The sequence below is a fragment of the Pelophylax lessonae genome, assembly GCF_965119305.1.
Source record: "Pelophylax lessonae genome assembly, chromosome: 5".
NCBI lineage: Eukaryota > Metazoa > Chordata > Amphibia > Anura > Ranidae > Pelophylax > Pelophylax lessonae.
Window position 1 is genome coordinate 476,434,391 of NC_138772.1, and position 18,926 is coordinate 476,453,316.

General features: G+C 41.4%; 1 protein-coding gene across 1 annotated transcript in view; it reads left to right on the top strand.

Annotated features, from left to right (window-relative positions):
* Positions 1-18,926, top strand: part of LOC309556827 (neural-cadherin-like) — a 128,280-nt gene that overhangs the window by 70,107 nt on the left and 39,247 nt on the right. The window contains exons 16-21 of the mRNA XM_082259348.1: positions 224-367; positions 6,132-6,415; positions 8,119-9,736; positions 11,796-11,886; positions 15,521-15,705; positions 17,010-17,242. Of these exons, the coding sequence (XP_082115474.1) occupies positions 224-367; positions 6,132-6,415; positions 8,119-9,736; positions 11,796-11,886; positions 15,521-15,705; positions 17,010-17,242 (2,555 nt within the window). The remainder of the gene's footprint in view (positions 1-223; positions 368-6,131; positions 6,416-8,118; positions 9,737-11,795; positions 11,887-15,520; positions 15,706-17,009; positions 17,243-18,926) is intronic.

Genomic DNA, 18,926 nt, shown 5'->3' on the forward strand with positions numbered 1-18,926 from the left:
GTAGATGAAGGTAAGGTTCAATAACTCTAGTGTATACGTTTCAAAATGTGTAATTAAAACTAGTGGATAATGGCTAGTCAATGTCTAATTGGTTGATGTGGTCAACAACACTATTTTTCTTTTGTTTCAGTTTGTACATTGTCAATGATTATCCTTGTAAGAACATTTCTAAATAGGTGGATCCATGCACAGTAACATGACTTAAGACCTGTCTTGTCTTTAGATACGGCCTACATGAGAATATTTGTCAGTGACATCAATGACAATGCACCTATGTTCCTACTACAGAGATATGAGGCTAGTGTGGAAGAAGACAAAGATGTGGGTTATGTTGTAATAACTGTAAGCGCTATGGACGAAGATGAAGGTGAAGTATTCATTTTTACTACTTGTTTCATATTATATTACAAAATGGTAATTCTGTGGAAAGCTGAGATTTAAACTTTGGAATGAAGCTGGAGTGGTGATTCCCTCATATTATAGACCAGTGGTCTCCAAACTGTGGCCTGGGGGCCAGATACGGCCCTTTGCTTGGCTTCATTCGGCCCTTTATACTCCATTTAACACCAATAATGGCCACCATTCCTCCCACTGACACCATCATTGGGGCATTATTCCTCCCACTCATACCAACAGTATGGCACTATTCATAGTTATATATAGTTACATAGTCTGGTTGTGAAAAGACTCAAGTCCATCTTGTTGGCAATAATTCAGGCTTGCATGACCCTAGACATCAAAGTTCCTTCAAATATCTGGGAGCACTCAATGACACACAGAGATGGCAAGTACGATGTCACAGAATGCTCGGTTTATTCAAACAGTAAAAAAGTTTTTATAGAGAGAAAAAAAGGGGAAGTCCCTTTTCAGTAGATTATATATAAAATTGATAGAAGAATAATAGTTTCAGCTAAAATAAGGCATATTTATAATTGGCATTACATCAGACTTGTTCTAAGGGTTAAGGTTGGTACTTCAATCAAGCTTGCTCTAAGGGTCAGTTTGACCGCAAAGCATAGGAGAGTTTCAAGGACATTTACTTAGATAGGCTTTTTAATTAAGCTGAGTCTAGGGTTTTAGTAACAAGATGGAGTTGAAGGAACAAAATGGAGGATAGATATTCCTTCACATCTAGCTCAGCCAATAACTCCCACTAAAACCAATGATAGGGCATTGTTTACTCCCACTGATGCCAGGGAATTTTCTACTCCCACTGGCCACAATCTGGCCACCCTAAAGCTTGTAGGACAATAAACTGTCCCTTAGTTTAAAAAGTTTGGAGACCCCTGTTATAGACTGAGCATATTTAGAAGGAATAACACCTTTAGTAGCAGGAGTAGGAAGACTTTATTGGGAACTATGTCAGAGAAATGTCCTCTTTTTGTGGTCCGCATGAAATATAAAATACCAGTGAATAAATCAATTCAATAATCTCCACCTGCATTTAAAAATATGTATTATTATTTTGTGGAATGACATCCTAGTAATGCACAGGCTTCCCGAAATTAGTTTTTTTTATTTTAAAGCCCAACTTCAGACAACTTTTTTTAAATTTTGGTTACTGTAGGGAAAAATTAAACTGTCTCCATTGCAGAGAATTTCCCTAACTTCCCGTAGCTGTGATGCTGGTAGAAGAAATGAGGGTATTAGTGTCACTAAGACAGAAAAACACAGATAGCATTAAAAACATTGTCTGGGGTAATGGGATTACTCATTCTAAGAAAAATGTTTTTATTTTCTTTATCTGTGTCCCCGTTGAAGAGATTTACCATCAACTCCTGTCCTGAGTGGAAGTGAAGGTAAATCTTAGGATACAGGCTGTAATAAAAACCTAAAAGAGGTTTTAACTCCTACCCGCTATAGCCAAAGTTGGGCTTTAAATGACAGCTCTTCTTTTATACATAGCTGGCATGTTGTAACATTTTTCTGCAAGGTCTCCCACTGCTACTGAAAACAGCAGTTTGTAGAGGAAGAAATCAATATGTGAACGGCAATTGTCATACATTAGAATCAGTGGCGCCTGATTTATTAAACTAAAGCTGTCCAATGACATTAGAGAGTAATCAGTCATTAAGCAAGATCTGACTGTCCTCAGTGTAAGCCCTTTGGTGTAAGCTTTAACAAGCTTTAGAAAACAAGTGTTAGTGCCGGTTAACATATATGCGATGCGGGAACCCTATGAATCCACTGCCGGTTCCTGCATCGCATTCAAATCGCAGGCAGTTCACACTGCCATATGTGAATCGCTGGGAGTGTCAATACAAAGTTAACGACACCCAGACTTGTATAAAGTACTCTAAATTTCTACTTGAGTAAAAGTACAAGTGCTCGATCAAAAAGTGACTTGAGTAGAAGTGGAAGTGCTCACAGAAAAAGTTACTTAAGTAGAAGTACTAAAGTATTCAACATTTTTTTTACTTAAGTATTGCAAGTAGTTTTTTCAAAAAATGTGCTACTTAAGTACTAAAAGTAAAAAGTACCAGTAGTTTTGAAAAAAAAATTCTACTCAAGTACTGAAAGTAGAAGTACAAGTACTGTGTTATGTAGTTATTAAAGAAAGAAGTCAAAAGTTTGAACATCATATTGTTTTTTATTATTTCAAATGATTTATTCAAATGATTAACCTGTGTTTGTTAGTAGTTTCTTGATGCACTTTAAGCGCTGTAGCACCATTTATTTGTTTGTTTCATATTTTCTTTTTATTGGAAAGATTTGGTATAGCAGCTTTTATTATACACAGCCTTTATTTTCGTATGCGCTGATTTACAAATGACATTATACACATTTTTTTGAGCTTTATGCAACCTACCATCTATTGTTCTGGCAGTGGTAATTTTTTTTAAAAGTAACGAGTAACTATGCAGCACAAAAAAAAATACTTGAGTAGAAGTATCGAAATCATCGAAAAAATGTAGTGAAGTAAAAGTAGAAGTAGGAGAAAAAAATTCTACTCTAGGAAAGTACAGATACCGCATTTCGGTACTTAAGTACAGTACTTAAGTAGTTCTACTTCGTTACTATACATCTCTGACGACACCCCCAGATCAGTTTGCATATCGCAGTGCGATCTGTCAGTTCGGACATGAATTGGATCGCATAGGTGTGAACCACCATGCAATCCAATTCTGCTGCGAACCCTTAAAAAGGGTCCTGTGTGTGTTGTGTCTGAATCCGATGTGAATTCAGCCATACAATCTGTATGGCTGAATTTGCATCGCACAGACATCGCATGTGATTTGCAAAGCAGTACTCTGCGAATCACATGCAATGTCTGTCATCGCACTTATGTGAACCGGGACTTAAGGGATAAGTTCACCTTTAGTTAAAATAAAGAAATTAATAACTAAATCAATGCACAAGATTTTGCATGTAAAAAAAATTTAAATGTATTTATTTTTTTTACACTGGAACCAACTAAGCATTGCACTCATAGTCAGTGGATCATGGGTGCAATGTCAGGCATCTGCAGACACTGCCTACAGCTCTGCCTGAAGGATCCTACAGGTATGGCACACATACCTACATTGGTCCAAGCTGGAACAATGTAAATATATAAAAATTGCCATACTTGTTAGGCCCCTTTCACACTGGCTTTCCGATCAGGTCCGCCTGTTAGTTTTTCATGCGGACCTGATCAGATGCTCCATTCACCCCTATGGGGCAGCGGATGGCAGGGGTGACATGTCTGCTGACACCTGCTGCTATCCGATCCTGTCCGTGAAATTCGGACTGTTCTTTCTCTCCAGTCTAAGCGTTGAAAGTGTGATCTCTGTAACTTACAGTTGTGATGAGATAGCGATAACCCTCAATCTTAGCTGAATAAACAGACAGTAACTCGACCCAGATGACACCTTGAAGATCTTGTGAAGTTTAATCCATAAACTGTGAGGATTTTACAACAATGAACATCAGATAGGTCAAAAGATCATAATGTGATCCACTCCATGAGACATGAGGCTGAGATGCATTAGAAACATAGAAACATAGAATGTGTCGGCAGATAAGAACCATTTGGCCCATCTAGTCTGCCCAATATATCTGAATCCTATGAATAGTCCCTGGCCCTATCTTATATGAAGGATAGCCTTATGCCTATCCCATGCATGCTTAAACTCCTTCACTGTATTTGCAGCTACCACTTCTGCAGGAAGGTTATTCCATGCATCCACTACTCTCTCAGTAAAGTAATACTTCCTCATATTACTTTTAAACCTTTGCCCCTCTAATTTAAAACTGTGTCCTCTTGTGGTAGTTTTTCTTCTTTTTACTGGGAAAAATGAACAAAGGGGTGGAGCTATCTATATAGGATAAACTGAGCTAAGGGGAGGGGAGGAACCAGGGGCAGGAGAATATATATAACTTTTAAAGGCATATCACAAAGCATGTGAAACATGACACAGACTGACGATAACCCTACTTTCCATCTGCCTGTCGGATCAGATCAAATTAAAACGTAATGGAGGTCCGTTTTCATCTGATCTCCCCATAGAGGAGAGTGGGGCTCTGACAGGTCCACCTCTGCACAGTGAGCAGAGACGGACCTGTCATTCACCTGCTGAGCAGCGATCAGCAGATCAATCCCCGCTAAGCAAAGCAGAGTCCGCCGGGCGGAACGCCGGTGTGAAAGGACCCTAATTCATCTTTAAAGCTTGTTTTGTTACTAAACCCAGGACCTTGCATTCACTATATCTGGTCTCCCACAGTACACAGAACATGGAAATGCAATTAATTTAGTAAATAAAAACTGCTAATTACCTTTTCCCATAAGCAGTTAGAGCAATCTTGTGACTTCTATCAGTGCCTGGTTAAAGCTTGTAGGAGGAGTTTTGATTCTACTTTGACTGTTCTATGAGACTGCAGGATCCCTGACCCTCTGTCTGGACAGTGCTGATTGGCCCTGTGCTGATCACATGCACCCTCCCAAGAAAAAAAAAAAAAAAACTCTCTAGAAATACACACCAAACTGAGCATGTGCAGAGTACCCCCAAGGCTCTGTACTATCAGCAGGTAGATTGGGGACAGTGGAAGAAGGGGAGTATCAGAGAAGACAAGATCAAACAGCCTTTTTGCACAAAGCTCAGGATTAACCACTTAGGTTCAACAGTGAGTATAACAAACATGCTTTATTGCATATACAGCCTGATTTTAGTATTGTGGGTTTATTAACACTTTAAGCTTGTCAATGCTTGCAAGTTAACAGGCAACATCAAGCTGGAGTAATGTAAATAAGTAAAAATCTCAATACATAGAATTAAGCTTTGAACATCTCATTACAACCTCGGTGAAGCTAAAACCCTATCTGTGCATAACTTTAAAAAAATAAAAAAATAAATTCCTATGTGGCTTTTCTTCCTGTGCATACCATTAGTGAAAATTCTGGGTCATAAAAATAAATGAAGCCTTGTACCCCCACATTTCCAGAGTGAATAGGCTGTTCTTTTCTGCTTCAGCCCACTGGATAGTTCTGTGCATACAAAAAATATATGATCAGTAGAATAGGTTCTTGTAACAGAGATGCTGAGGATGCATAGCAGTGCAGTGATTGTTGTGTTTGCTTGTGTAAAATAGTTGCTGGAGTAGGAAAAGTCTCATTAAAGCTATCAAAAGTTTAAAGGAGGATGCCACAAAAACTGGAATTCCCTTTTCTCTTTAATTGTTCCCAATAGGAGTGGTCGAATTGTATTTGTATTTCAGTCCACTAAGCAGTTCAGATAACAGCAGGATAGAGGGTGAGACTTCTCCATTCTTTCCTTTCACGTGGAACCTACATTTCTCCTTTATCATTATAATTCCTACATTTGTAAAGACAATGAGGTTGATTTACTAAAGGCAAATATACTGTGCACTGCAAGTGCATTTTCTCTAGATCTGAAGGAAAGCTCTGAAATGAGGGGAGCTCTGCTTACTTCTATCATCCAATCATGTGCAAGCAAAAATGCTGTTTTTTTATTTTCCTTGCTTAGGATTAAGTATTCTTTACAAAGTAAAACTTTACGTCATTTACTAAGCTCTGGAGGAAGTGCCCTTGCAGTCCACAGTATATTTGCCTTTAGTAAGTCAGTTCCAGTTGGTACTATTCCTTGCAAAAGATCAGCTTTCCTGGTTGTCATTTGCAATACTTTTTTTTACAGGTGCCAATGCCAAGCTCAGATACCAGATCACCAGTGGAAATGCCAAGGGCATGTTTGATGTGGAACCAGAGATCGGAGCAATATTTCTCACCCAGAGCCTGAATTATGAGCAAGACGTGCTCTTCGAGTTGAGGCTGGTGGCATCAGATGGTAAATGGGAAAATCACACTCTTGTGGTCATCAGCGTGATCAATTTAAATGACGAGGCCCCAGTCTTCACACAGAGTGAATATCATGATAGTATTCTGGAGGAACTGACAGAGCTTCCTGTACTGGTGCTGCAAGTAAGAACCCAAATAATTGCTAAACGTTTAATGTGAGTTTAGGACATCTATGTGTATGATCTGCGTGATAAGTTAATTTGCAGCGTGATAAGTTAATTCGCAGCTTGCACCCAACTCCAGGTTCCTAAAAGACTCTGTAGTCCTTTTCTGCTCTCCTAAAGGTCAGATTACTTTTTATAAAAATAAATTGGCGTTAGTCGCCAACAGTGCCTGCGCAAAATGGCAAAAATATATAAAAGTGTAAATCCTATCTAAATAAATGAATGTGTATGGATTTGTCCTAAAGTGCAATATATTGGTGTGGGCTGCAGCTGAATCGTGAAAACGTATAAATGATATAACTACACCTAAAAGTGTACAAAGCCGCGCTCATCTAAAGTGCATAATGTGATTAATAAAATGAAAATAAAAAAAAATGTATAAAACATTAATGAATATAAATATAAAGTGCATCAGTAATCGTAAAAATCCCATATAAAGTGCATATACAAATATAAAGTGCATCAGCAATGGGTGGGTGAATCATAAATAAAGTCCCATACACCAACAAGGTTTAGTGCTGTCTCTAAAGGATGATTCTTCCACATGTAATCAAATCTTCATTCCCTTCACCACATGGACACCCAATGTGTGGAAATGCTTACCAGAAGGCACCGACCCCTTGATTATAGGGGGTCAATGCAAGCAGAATAGTAATCAGAATCCAGAGTGAGTCTGAGCCCTCCTGAAGGATCCACATTACAATCGCCAGTGTACAGAAAAAAACTCTGCACTCTTTTGCCAACTCCACGCTCCTCAGCGGTATAAAATAAAGGAATGGCCAAAATAGTGAAGTACGCTCAATCAATTTAATAGAAGGTAGATACACTTACATTTAAAAGGTAAAAACGGGCATTCAGTCAAACCAAGTCTGGGGATGATACAAACAGGTGTCGCTTCCGCATAGCTCAAAGCGTGTCATCCAAACCCGGAAATGGCATAGCAGTGTGATTGCGCTCCAAGAGTCCCGACCGGTTTCGTCAGCATGCAGGCCGTCGTTGTCAAGGGTCATATGACATGGGACTTATTTTATGATTCACCCACCCATTGCTGATGCACTTTATATTTGTTTATGCACTTTACATCACATTGGGCACTTTAGATGAGCGTGGCTTTGTAGGTGTAGTTATATCAGATTACTTTTTAAACTTTCATCCTAAAGGGGACCTGAACTGTGGAAGCCGTGCACAAAAAATCAGAGCTCTAAGAACTACTTACCTATATTGTCCCTGGGCTCGCTACAGCTGATTGTTCTCAATTACTGACATACAATGCCTTGTTCCTGCACTGCAGGATTATGTGTAGAAATCACAGATCCACGGAATGGATGATAAATCAGCAGGCAGTAGGAAAGTTCTTTCTGAGTTATTGGTGCAGTGGACTTCATGATCTGGTCATGTTCTTGTGTGGCAGGGGAGCCTGAGTCACAAGACTGAATGAACATGAATTACAAATCCATTTTTACAGTTATATTTGTGTATATAGTTCCATTTCGATGTAAACTAAGCCCATTTTTTTCCATGCTTTTAAAAATTTCTTTATGCAGTACATCTATTTTTTTCTATTAACCCATTTCCATTTTGATTCACACAATAACCTTTGTATTTTCGTTTAATTATGAAGAAAATAGCCACTCATTTTTTTCTTTTGTTTGTTTTGTCCAGGTTTCTGCTACTGATCCTGACCAAGAAGCAGATCAGAGTGCTCTTCGTTACTCCCTGCATGGTCAGGGAACCAACAGTGAGTTCATCATTGACCAGTACAATGGGAAAATATATGTACAGAAACCTCTAGACCGAGAACAGCGAACAACTTGGCGCTTCCTGGTTCTGGCCACTGATGCAAATGGTGAAGGTTTGACTGGATTCGCTGATGTGATTGTTGACGTTAAAGATATAAATGACAATCCACCAATGTTCCTGTGCACCTCTGATGGCTGCTTTGTGGGCTACGTACCAGAAAATTCCCCGGCAGATACTACAGTGATGGAGATGACAGCTTTTGACTTGGATGACCCGAAATCTGGGAAGAATGCCATTTTGACCTATAGAATTATCCAGAATGTCAAAAATGAGATAAACCTTAATTTGTTTGGCATTCATCCTTCTACCGGCTCCATATACACTGTGCTGGGTTCTCTGGATAGGGAGAAGGAGGACAGATACCTGATTGTTGTGGAAGCTAAAGATGGAGGTGGCCTTTCTGGAACTGGAACTGCCACCATTATAGTATCTGACGTGAATGACCATGCCCCGGTATTCTCTCAGAAAATGTACACAGCCTCTGTTCCTGAATGTTCTAATGTTAACAGTGAGGTGACTGTTTTACATGCCTGGGACAATGATGAGGGGGAAAATGCAATGATGGCATTCAGCATTGCTGGAGGAGATGATGACCGCAAGTTTTTTATAGAGACAGATAAGATCCATAAACGGGGGATCATACGTCTCAGGAAAAAGGTGGACTATGAAAAACCCTTCGAGAGATCCTATAATCTGACCGTAAAAGTTGAAGACATGGATTTCTTCAGTGTGGCCTACTGCATCATCCTCGTTGAAGACTCAAATGATCATGCTCCAGTGTTTTATCAACATATGTACGAGTTGCCTCCAATGTCTGAAGATATCTCTGTTGGCACAACAGTGGTTCGGGTATCTGCAGTTGATTTGGATTCAGGAGTGAATGGGTTGTTCTCCTATCACATTCTGGACTCTTCAGATCCTGGTGGACAGTTCTTAGTGGATCATGATGGCCATGTTGTGGTCTCCAGGCCGTTAGACAGGGAAGTATCTCCTTATCATCGGCTGGTGGTACTAGCCTCCGATATGGGTGAGCCAGCCCTCACTGGAAGTGCAACCATTGTTTTCAGCCTTGAGGATATAAATGATAGTGCTCCTGAATTTGAAGTCCAATATAGCCCAATCATCTGGGAAAACTCAGAGTATCCCCGTGTTGTACAAATAAACAAAACGTCAACATTATTATATGCTAAAGACAATGACACCGCAGTCAATGGTGCCCCATTTTCATTCCACCTGTTAAGTGACACTGTAGGTACTGGTGATTGCAGTCTGACAGACTTTCACAATGGAAGTGCCATGATCACTGCTCTGCGCAGCTTTGACAGAGAAATACAAAAGGTGTTGTATTTACCGATTGTTATTACTGACAGTGGGAGTCCTCCTATCACGTCAACAAATACATTGACAGTTGTAATTGGAGACAGAAATGATCATCCTCATTCTTCTGGACACATTGACTGTATCGTCTTCTCCTATAAGGGTAACAAATCTCAACCACGCCTGTTGCCAGGAAGCAGGGTTTCTGCTATCCCTTTACATATTGCAAACAAAAGAACAAGAAAAGGGTGCACCGACCTAGCGCATTATCCTCAATATAGGCTTTATTAATTGAAACATAAAAATGGCTACTCACAAACGTAGGTGAAAGTCAATCACATCAAACTCATGCACTTGACTATCAGAAGTAGTTCATACAGATGTCCATAGTCTCATTAGGATGATGGCTGACGCGTTTCGAGGCATAAGCCTCTTCCTCAGAGCCACTGTGCCATGATCCACTCGCAGAAAACACAAGATTTTAAACAAACAAAACAAAATAGTAGAAAGGGGGTGGATCCGCGCTAAGGATAAAAATAATTGGCTGCTGCCTACCTCCAAAGTATAGCTCAATGAGATATACGAAAGATGTAAAAAAGGTGGGGGGAGGGGAGGGATTGAGGTAGATTGCGCTGCCTAAAATTAATAATAATAGTGGTATAAAAAGGCACTGGAGTAAATAAATTATAAAAACCTGTAAATATCACACTTATTCATACCATAGAAGGATATACAATAAATAAATACGTAAAAGTGCCAGAGCAGTGCAAATGGTGATATAATGGAAAAATAACGGAATAAGAAGGTGTGCATGTAAAATATATCACTATGAGTTGGTGAAATTAAATAACTAAATAAATAAGGTGACTGAGAGCAAGTAGGTACAATGTGCAATGAGGTAGTTGGATAATAAATAAATAATATCAAATACCACTAAATCCATAAATGAATGTATATCCAAAGTGCAAGGTGAGCAGCAATGTAATCAATTGGTGCAATGACAATAGGCAATAAATAAATCGGCTAGTGCTTTAGGGACCAAGTGCAAAACCATTTAGCTAGGGCTAAATAAATAGTGACTATAGTGAAAAATTCAATTCTGGCTGAAAGTCCATCAGCTGATAATTGGTGTTGTTTCCAAGAAATAGGTGAGTCTTGGGGTGATCCGTTCCAGATGTGCAGGTGAGGAAACAAAGCGCTCCCCTCTCAGTAAAGCCCGCACTCACCAGAACACTGTACCCCTACAGGGGTAGAAGGCGTAGTACCCTCCTGGGGTGTATTCCCGTTTAGGAAAAAGGCCCTTTACTCAGTGTTTCAGGTCATCTGGATGGAACATCACTCCCTAAATGTGTATAAATAAAGTGGTATTAAACCTAAAAGCATACATTCATTATATTGCAGGTCACCAATTCTTAGATGTGTTGGCTGCATTCGTTTTTCTGTTTTAGTGCTGGTTCACATATATGCGATGAGGGAACTCTGTGAATCCACTGCGGGTTCCCGCATTGCATTCAAATCGCAGGCAGTTCACACTGCCATATGTGAATCGCTGGGGGTGTCAATACAAAGTTAACAACACTCCCAGATCAGTTTGCATATCGCAGTGCGAACTGTCAGTTTGGACATGAATCGGATCGCATAGGTTTTAAACGCTATGCGATCCGATTCTGCTGCAGACCCAAAAAAGGGTCCTGTGGGTGTTGTGTCCAAATGCGATGCAAATTCAGCTATACAATGTGTATGGCTGAATTCGCATCGCACAGACATCGCATGTGATTTTCAGAGCAGTGCACTCCGAATCACATGCGATCTCTGTCATTGCACTGATGTGAACCGAAACTTTTTTTCATCTAGTGATCCAGCCAGTAAGTTTGTTGTTTTTAAAAAAGAACAAGCTCTCTTCCAGATGTATCAGTATACAAGGATGGGACAAACCATTGAACACTGGCAGGGTGCTTACAATGATCACATTTTTGTTATTCATTTAAAACCTTTATCACAAAAAAAAACTGTTTGCTGTAACTGATTATAAAGGGTGAGCTGGAGTTTGTCTTCAATTCCTTTGTATATTTAAATCTGCTAGCACATTTAACACTCTCCTCCTCCCAGACTGGCAATGCTGCTGTCTAAAGGTGTCTCCCTTCCCAAAAAAATGCACTGTATCATAATAAAACCAACCTTCCCTCCACAAATAATGAAAAGTACCATTTTATTCCCCCAAGGGATTCTGCCTGCCGTTGCTCTTGGAAAAGTTGTAGCACCAGACCTAGATGAATGGGAACACAAATCGTATCAACTAGAAAGTAAATCAAGGTAAGTGAAATCCTAAAAAGGGAAAAAAGGAAGAACGATGTGCAAAGTGCAGTAACCCATAGTAATCAATCAGAAATCTCCTCTTCTATTATTACTTGCTGAATCAGTGAACCAGACACAAGCTGAGAATCTGAATGACAGGCAGACAATGTGACGACTAAGCTGTCATGCTTTCCTCCAGAACTGGCCAATGTTAATGTCTGATTTATTTGGTGACATCAAGATCCTCACTGCTTGGTCTTTAGCAATAACATTAGGCCCTCCTTTACATTGGACACCACTTTGAAATCGTGTGACTTTATCTAAACTCGCAATTTCAAAACCGCATTTCAGTCCGAATTTGGGGGCGACTTGAAAGACATCTGTGTGGGTTCTACTTGGAAAACTACTTGGGGAAATCAGTGCAGCGCATCGATTGGGACGGTGCCATTCCCGGCAATAGGCTGCAATTTTACCTGTCAAATCGTATGTGAAAGGGGGCTAAAACAGGCACAAATATTTGAAACACCGTGAATAAGAAATCTGCATAAAAGAGCTTACAGTCTAAAATCTAAGGCTGGCCATACATGTTCAACCTTTTTGTACAATTTTCCTTTAGATTTACCAAAAACCACATAATATGAGGTCAAAACTAAACAACTTTCAATTGTATACAATAAGGCAGGCCCTTGCACCTCATAGTTTAAAGTGGAAGTCTGCCCTGACACTAAAATCACTATCCAGAATCTAAGACTAACCTATCTAGCCCTGTAAAGAAGAAATCTCTTTAAATACAGTGCCTTGCGAAAGTATTCGCCCCCCTTGAACTTTGTGACCTTTTGCCACATTTCAGGCTTTAAACATAAAGATATAAAACTGTAATTTTTTTGTGAAGAATCAACAAGAAGTGGGACACAATCATGAAGTGGAACGAAATTTATTGGATATTTCAAACTTTTTTAACAAATAAAAAATTAAAAATTGGGCATGCAAAATTATTCAGCCCCCTTAAGTTAATAATTTGTAGCGCTACCTTTTGCTGCGATTACAGCTGTAAGTCGCTTGGGGTATGTCTCTATCAGTTTTGCACATCGAGAGACTGAGATTTTTGCCCATTCCTCCTTGCAAAACAGCTCGAGCTCAGTGAGGTTGGATGGAGAGCGTTTGTAAACAGCAGTTTTCAGTTCTTTCCACAGATTCTCGATTGGATTCAGGTCTGGACTTTGACTTGGCCATTCTAACACCTGGATATGTTTATTTGTGAACCATTCCATTGTAGATTTTGCTTTATGTTTTGGATCATTGTCTTGTTGGAAGACAAATCTCCGTCCCAGTCTCAGGTCTTTTGCAGACTCCATCAGGTTTTCTTCCAGAATGGTCCTGTATTTGGCTCTATCCATCTTCCCATTAATTTTAACCATCTTCCCTGTCCCTGCTGAAGAAAAGCAGGCCCAAACCATGATGCTGCCACCACCATGTTTGACAGTGGGGATGGTGTGTTCAGGGTGATGAGCTGTGTTGCTTTTACGTCAAACATAACGTTTTGCATTGTTGCCAAAAAGTTTGATTTTGGTTTCATCTGACCAGAGCACCTTCTTCCACATATTTGGTGTGTCTCCCAGGTGGCTTGTGGCAAACTTTAAATGACACTTTTTATGGATATCTTTAAGAAATGGCTTTCTTCTTGCCACTCTTCCATAAAGGCCAGATTTGTGCAGTATACGACTGATTGTTGTCCTATGGACAGAGTCTCCCACCATCTACCAGCTGTAGATCTCTGCAGTTCATCCAGAGTGATCATGGGCCTCTTGGCTGCATCTCTGATCAGTCTTCTCCTTGTATGAGCTGAAAGTTTAGAGGGACGGCCAGGTCTTCATAGATTTGCAGTGGTCTGATACTCCTTCCATTTCAATATTATCGCTTGCACAGTGCTCCTTAGGGTGTTTAAAGCTTGGGAAATCTTTTTGTATCCAAATCCGGCTTTAAACTTCTCCACAACAGTATCTCGGACCTGCCTGGTGTGTTCCTTGTTCTTCATGATGCTCTCTGCGCTTTAAACGGACCTCTGAGACTATCACAGTGCAGGTGCATTTATACGGAGACTTGATTACACACAGGTGGATTCTATTTATCATCATTAGTAATTTAGATCAACATTGGATCATTTAGAGATCCTCACTGAACTTCTGGAGAGAGTTTGCTGCACTGAAAGTAAGGGTGCTGAATAATTTTGCACGCCCAATTTTTCAGTTTTTTATTTGTTAACAAAGTTTGAAATATCCAATAAATTTTGTTCCACTTCATGATTGTGTCCCACTTGTTGTTGATTCTTCACAAAAAATTACAGTTTTATATCTTTATGTTTGAAGCCTGAAATGTGGCAAAAGGTCGCAAAGTTCAAGGGGGCTGAATACTTTCGCAAGGCACTGTACCTTTTGGTCTGGTCCGGTCCCGTCTCCAGCGGCGGAAGCTCTGCAGAGGACACGGCCAACAATGGCTGTGAAATGAATGGGAAGTGTCGTCACCCATAGACTTACTATGGGGCTTTCATTGTGCACCCGCCTCCACAGAGAAGCCGACGCTGACAGCTCAGCGTGGGATTGGATCCGATCAGGTTCAAAAAAGGAATGTATACTGATTTCTTCTTTACAGGGCTAGATAGCTTAGTGTTAGCTCATGGATGTCTGTAGATGTAGAAATTGTAGTGTTAGGGTGGACTTATCCTTTAAGGTACTGTATATCTAAAGGAAAATTGGACATTATAATTAAAGCGGAGTTCCGGGCACAGATGTCATTTTTTAATAAACATACCCCCGGGACAGTCAGGGCTAGCACATTCCACAATGGCTAGCCTCTGATCTGTCCCGGTTCGCACTTACCTTTTAGAAGAAATACTTACTTAGAAAATTTCTTCCACAGCGTTTCCATCTCTCTTGTGGGCAGCTGAAGCTGGCGCGGTCCTCTTCTGTGTCTTCTTCCGCGTCTTCTTGTCCCAGAATGCGCCTGCACCGGCCCCTCTCGTCACTTCCGGCGCGGCGCCGCATTCCTCCACAGCTTCTGGGCATGCCCAGAAGCTGTTTAGCAGGGGAATGCGGCGTCGCCCGGAAATGACGAGCGGGGCCGGTGCGGCGCATTGATTCATATTCAGGAATCATAGCGAGACAGGAAGTGACGGGGTGAGCCGCGGCTCCGAGGGAGGAAGTACTCTGAGGTGAGTATCTTCGATCTTCAATTGCAAGGTAAGTAAACAAAAAAAAAAAATAACTATCCAATTCCTTTTCAGGTGAGGCATACCTAGCGGAGGGGCACAAAAAAAAAATATCGTTTTTGTGCCCGGAACTCCGCTTTAAACATGTATGGCCAGCCTAAATCTACGCATGCCTATATCTAGAACACTGGCTACATGCACTCATTGATAATTACATTTGCTGTGTGATTTTTAATGGCACAATAACGTACTGTGTCCTTGGCAGGTCCTTGTGGCCCTTCTTTACTGGGGAGTGTAAACTCTGGACAAAGCAATGATATGAATGCTGTCAAGCTACTATATACAATATTTTTTTTTGATATTTATGACATATTTCATGTAATGTATGGTATGCTGTATTTAACTACATTTCAACACGAGGATAACCGTAATGCTCTGACATTGCAGGATTTTCTCTCTCCATGATGCCTCCGGTATGCTGACCATCAGAGAATGGGCTCTGCCAGGGACCTATAAACTGAGAGTGAGGGTGACGGATGGCGTGTGGCCTGATGTAGTCTCTACAGTTAAGGTTATACTCACTGATATTACTGAGAAAGAAGCTCATAACGCTGGAGCCTTAAGACTGCAAGGTGAGGAAAGTCCCGGAACTGTCCACAAAACTGCCAACATGTATGGCCAGCATAGGATATGGGTTACACAAAGATGCGCTTTGAAAAAAAATACAGAAAATTTTAAATTTTACAGAATGAGAAAATTAAGTCTGATTTCATACATTCCTGCTATTATCTTTTTGTTCGGTAAGCAAACAGCTTCTTTTAGCACAGCTGAAATAGTGAAACATGGGAAAAGAAGGCTAGAGCTCCACCTGTTGGTTGGATAGAAGTATGCAATAGTTCATATGTACCTGTGCAAAAAAGGAAATATATTAGGGATAGACCGATTATCGGCAAGGCCGATATATATCAGGGGCCGATATGCACTTTCCCCAATATATCAGTATCGGCCCTGGAACTGGCCGATATTGCCTATATTTTTGTGACGTCATTCTGCCTTCTTAGGCCGCCTCCCTTGCCTTGGACAGCCTCGTCTGGAGTCAGGACTTGTCTCGCGGGAGTGTATCACAGCCATACACCCACCCACAGCAGCCCGGTGCCAGCCACCCACATCCACAGGCCCTGTACCAGCCAGCCACAGGCACTGTACCAGTGAGCCAGCCAGCCACCCACAGGCCCTGTACCTGCCACCCACAGGCACTGTACCAGCCAGCCACCCACAGGCCCTGTACCAGCCAGCCAGCCACCCACAGCCCCTGTGCCAAAACCCACCCACCCACCACAGGGTGCCAGCCAGCCACCACAGGATGCCAGCCAGCCCCCCACCTTGGGTGCCAGCCAGCCAGCCAGCCACCCACAGACAGGGTGCCAGACAGCAAGCCACCCACAGGCCCTGTACTAGACACCCATAGGCACTGTACCAGCCAGCCACCCACAGGCCCTGTACTAGCCAGCCACCCACAGCCCCTGTGCCAGCCACCCACCTACCACAGGGTGCCAGCCAGCCACCCACCACAGGGTGCCAGCCAGCCACCCACCACAGGGTGTCAGCCAGCTACCCACCACAGGGTGCCAGCCACCCACCACAGGGTGCCAGACAGCCAGCCACCCACCACAGTGTGCCAGCAAGCCAGCCATTAAGCATTAAACAAAAATTAACATGTTCAGTACCAGATTTGTGTCAAAAATTGTCTTTATTTTTCAAAACCTTAAATGTACAAAATATCGGCCTATATCGGCCGATACCAATACGTTGTGACCAAAATATCGGTATCGGCCCTGAAAAAAACATATCGGTCTATCCCTAAAATATATGTTTTAACATGGTTTATTTTTTCCCTCCAAATACTAATTAATGTACCAATGTCTTTTATCTCCAGGTATCACAGCTGAAGAATTCATAGCTCAGACATCCAGCATTGGAAGTAGATATGAACAGATGAGGGATCTGCTGTCAGACATAATCCCCTGTAAATGGGGGAGTGTGAACCTATTCAGTGTATTGAATGTTCCTGACCTGGATAACACAACTGATGTCTGGTTTGCAGTGTCCGGACCTCCCTATTACCAGGCTGAAACACTAAATGGGATTGTGGCTTCCCACCTAGACAAGGTGTGATACAATCTTTCCACTGTTCAAGCTCAGGTCTGCCATACTCTGCCCCCTTCATCTCCTATTCTATCTGGTTGAAACTACCTGATAGTTAAACAAACTCTTTGCAAGAGATTATTGAAAGAGGTTAATCACTTGGCAGTTAACCAGATTCCTGCTAAAATTCATAAAAGTTTAATTAAACCCTTCAATTTACCAGTTTCCTAAAACACTCACATTCAAGGAATGCTGTGAATGATAACTGTCACAATTGCTTGTGCTCCCAGCCGAACTGTCAACCGAACCTATAGAGAGTGGGCAACATTAGAGGCAATGAAAGCTTCATATAACAGCAGTTCACAGTGCATAGCTAGTATAGTTGTACACATTTAAAGCTGAACAAATACTCACAAATAGTTTCAGCTCAAACAATGTAAGTCCTGAATTTGACTTGGTAGTAGCCTTTTGCAATCTTCTGCACAGTTGAGCTCAGATAAGGGAGGGAGAAACAGCACAAGGAGCCAATTAGGTGTGGTGTAAGAAGCATGCTGATAGGAGGAGAGAGCAGAATGACCAGGGCTGCTGATAAGGCAGTATGTCAGTCCTCCTGTACTGGGCCCAGGTCCGATCAGTTCACAAGGGCTGCCCAGAAGGAGTGCTGGCTATACTGTCTTATTGACAAATCTTGTGCCTTCCTCTGTAGCATTGCTGCCTTCTCCTTTTTTCTATTTCAGCTGCACTGCAGAGGAATCTGCTGTCTGGGTTGCCCTGTGTACCCCCCCCCCTCTACAGCACTGCTCGCTTCCCTCTCTTTCTAACTGGGAGCTGCAGTTATATATCACGATGGACATTGGTATTGATCACTCCTGTGTCCATTCATCACTGAAACATAGTAAACTGTGTTTCCTATGCTTCTGTTTGTGAATGAAAAAGAAGCCCCTCAGCACAGAGCACTTCCTATTCAGTCATTGTCCGGTGCACCTGAGGCTGCAGAGAAAGGAACTAGGGAATTTCTGCCCTAAATCCCTTCCTCTGTCTCAAATGTAAAACCTCAGGGGTCTGTTTAGGCCCCTGATTATTCACCAAGGGCTGTGTTATTTAACACAGTTAAATAAAAAGGAAAATAAAATAAATGAAAACATTTCAAACTCGTTTAAATGTGCTTTGTCTCTGAAGAGCAACCAGCATTTGGATCGCTCTTTAGAGCGCATTTGACAGACAGTGAGGAGGCATATTGAAGGAATGGGGCCCTGTTATTTCTAACAGCAACCATGAGAATGACACATAAATGAACTTATCAGTATGCTGCTTTTATTGCCTTTTCCACCCTCAATATTTTCTGAGTTAAAGACCAGGTACAATTATGCAGCAATCACATACAGAGTGAAATCCACATCTTATCTGCTGGACAGACCTTGGTATTAGGCTCAGCTGTCTACAAGAATTTAGATATGTGAGCTGAGGCCCAGGACTCTCTGTCTCTGCTATGACAGCCTGCTGCTGGGTGAAAAGACTGAGTGCTGACAGAACACTAAAGAGGTACAAGAATGGTCCATTTGTTTTCGGGAATCCATTAAAGGGCCAAATCGTTAGTGAGGAATGGACATGAATTTACATAGTGACTCGGACAAGCAGATATTTTGTTTGTTTTATGTTATAGATTGAATAAAAGTACAGGGCAAACCTGCTTGGACTCCACCTGGGT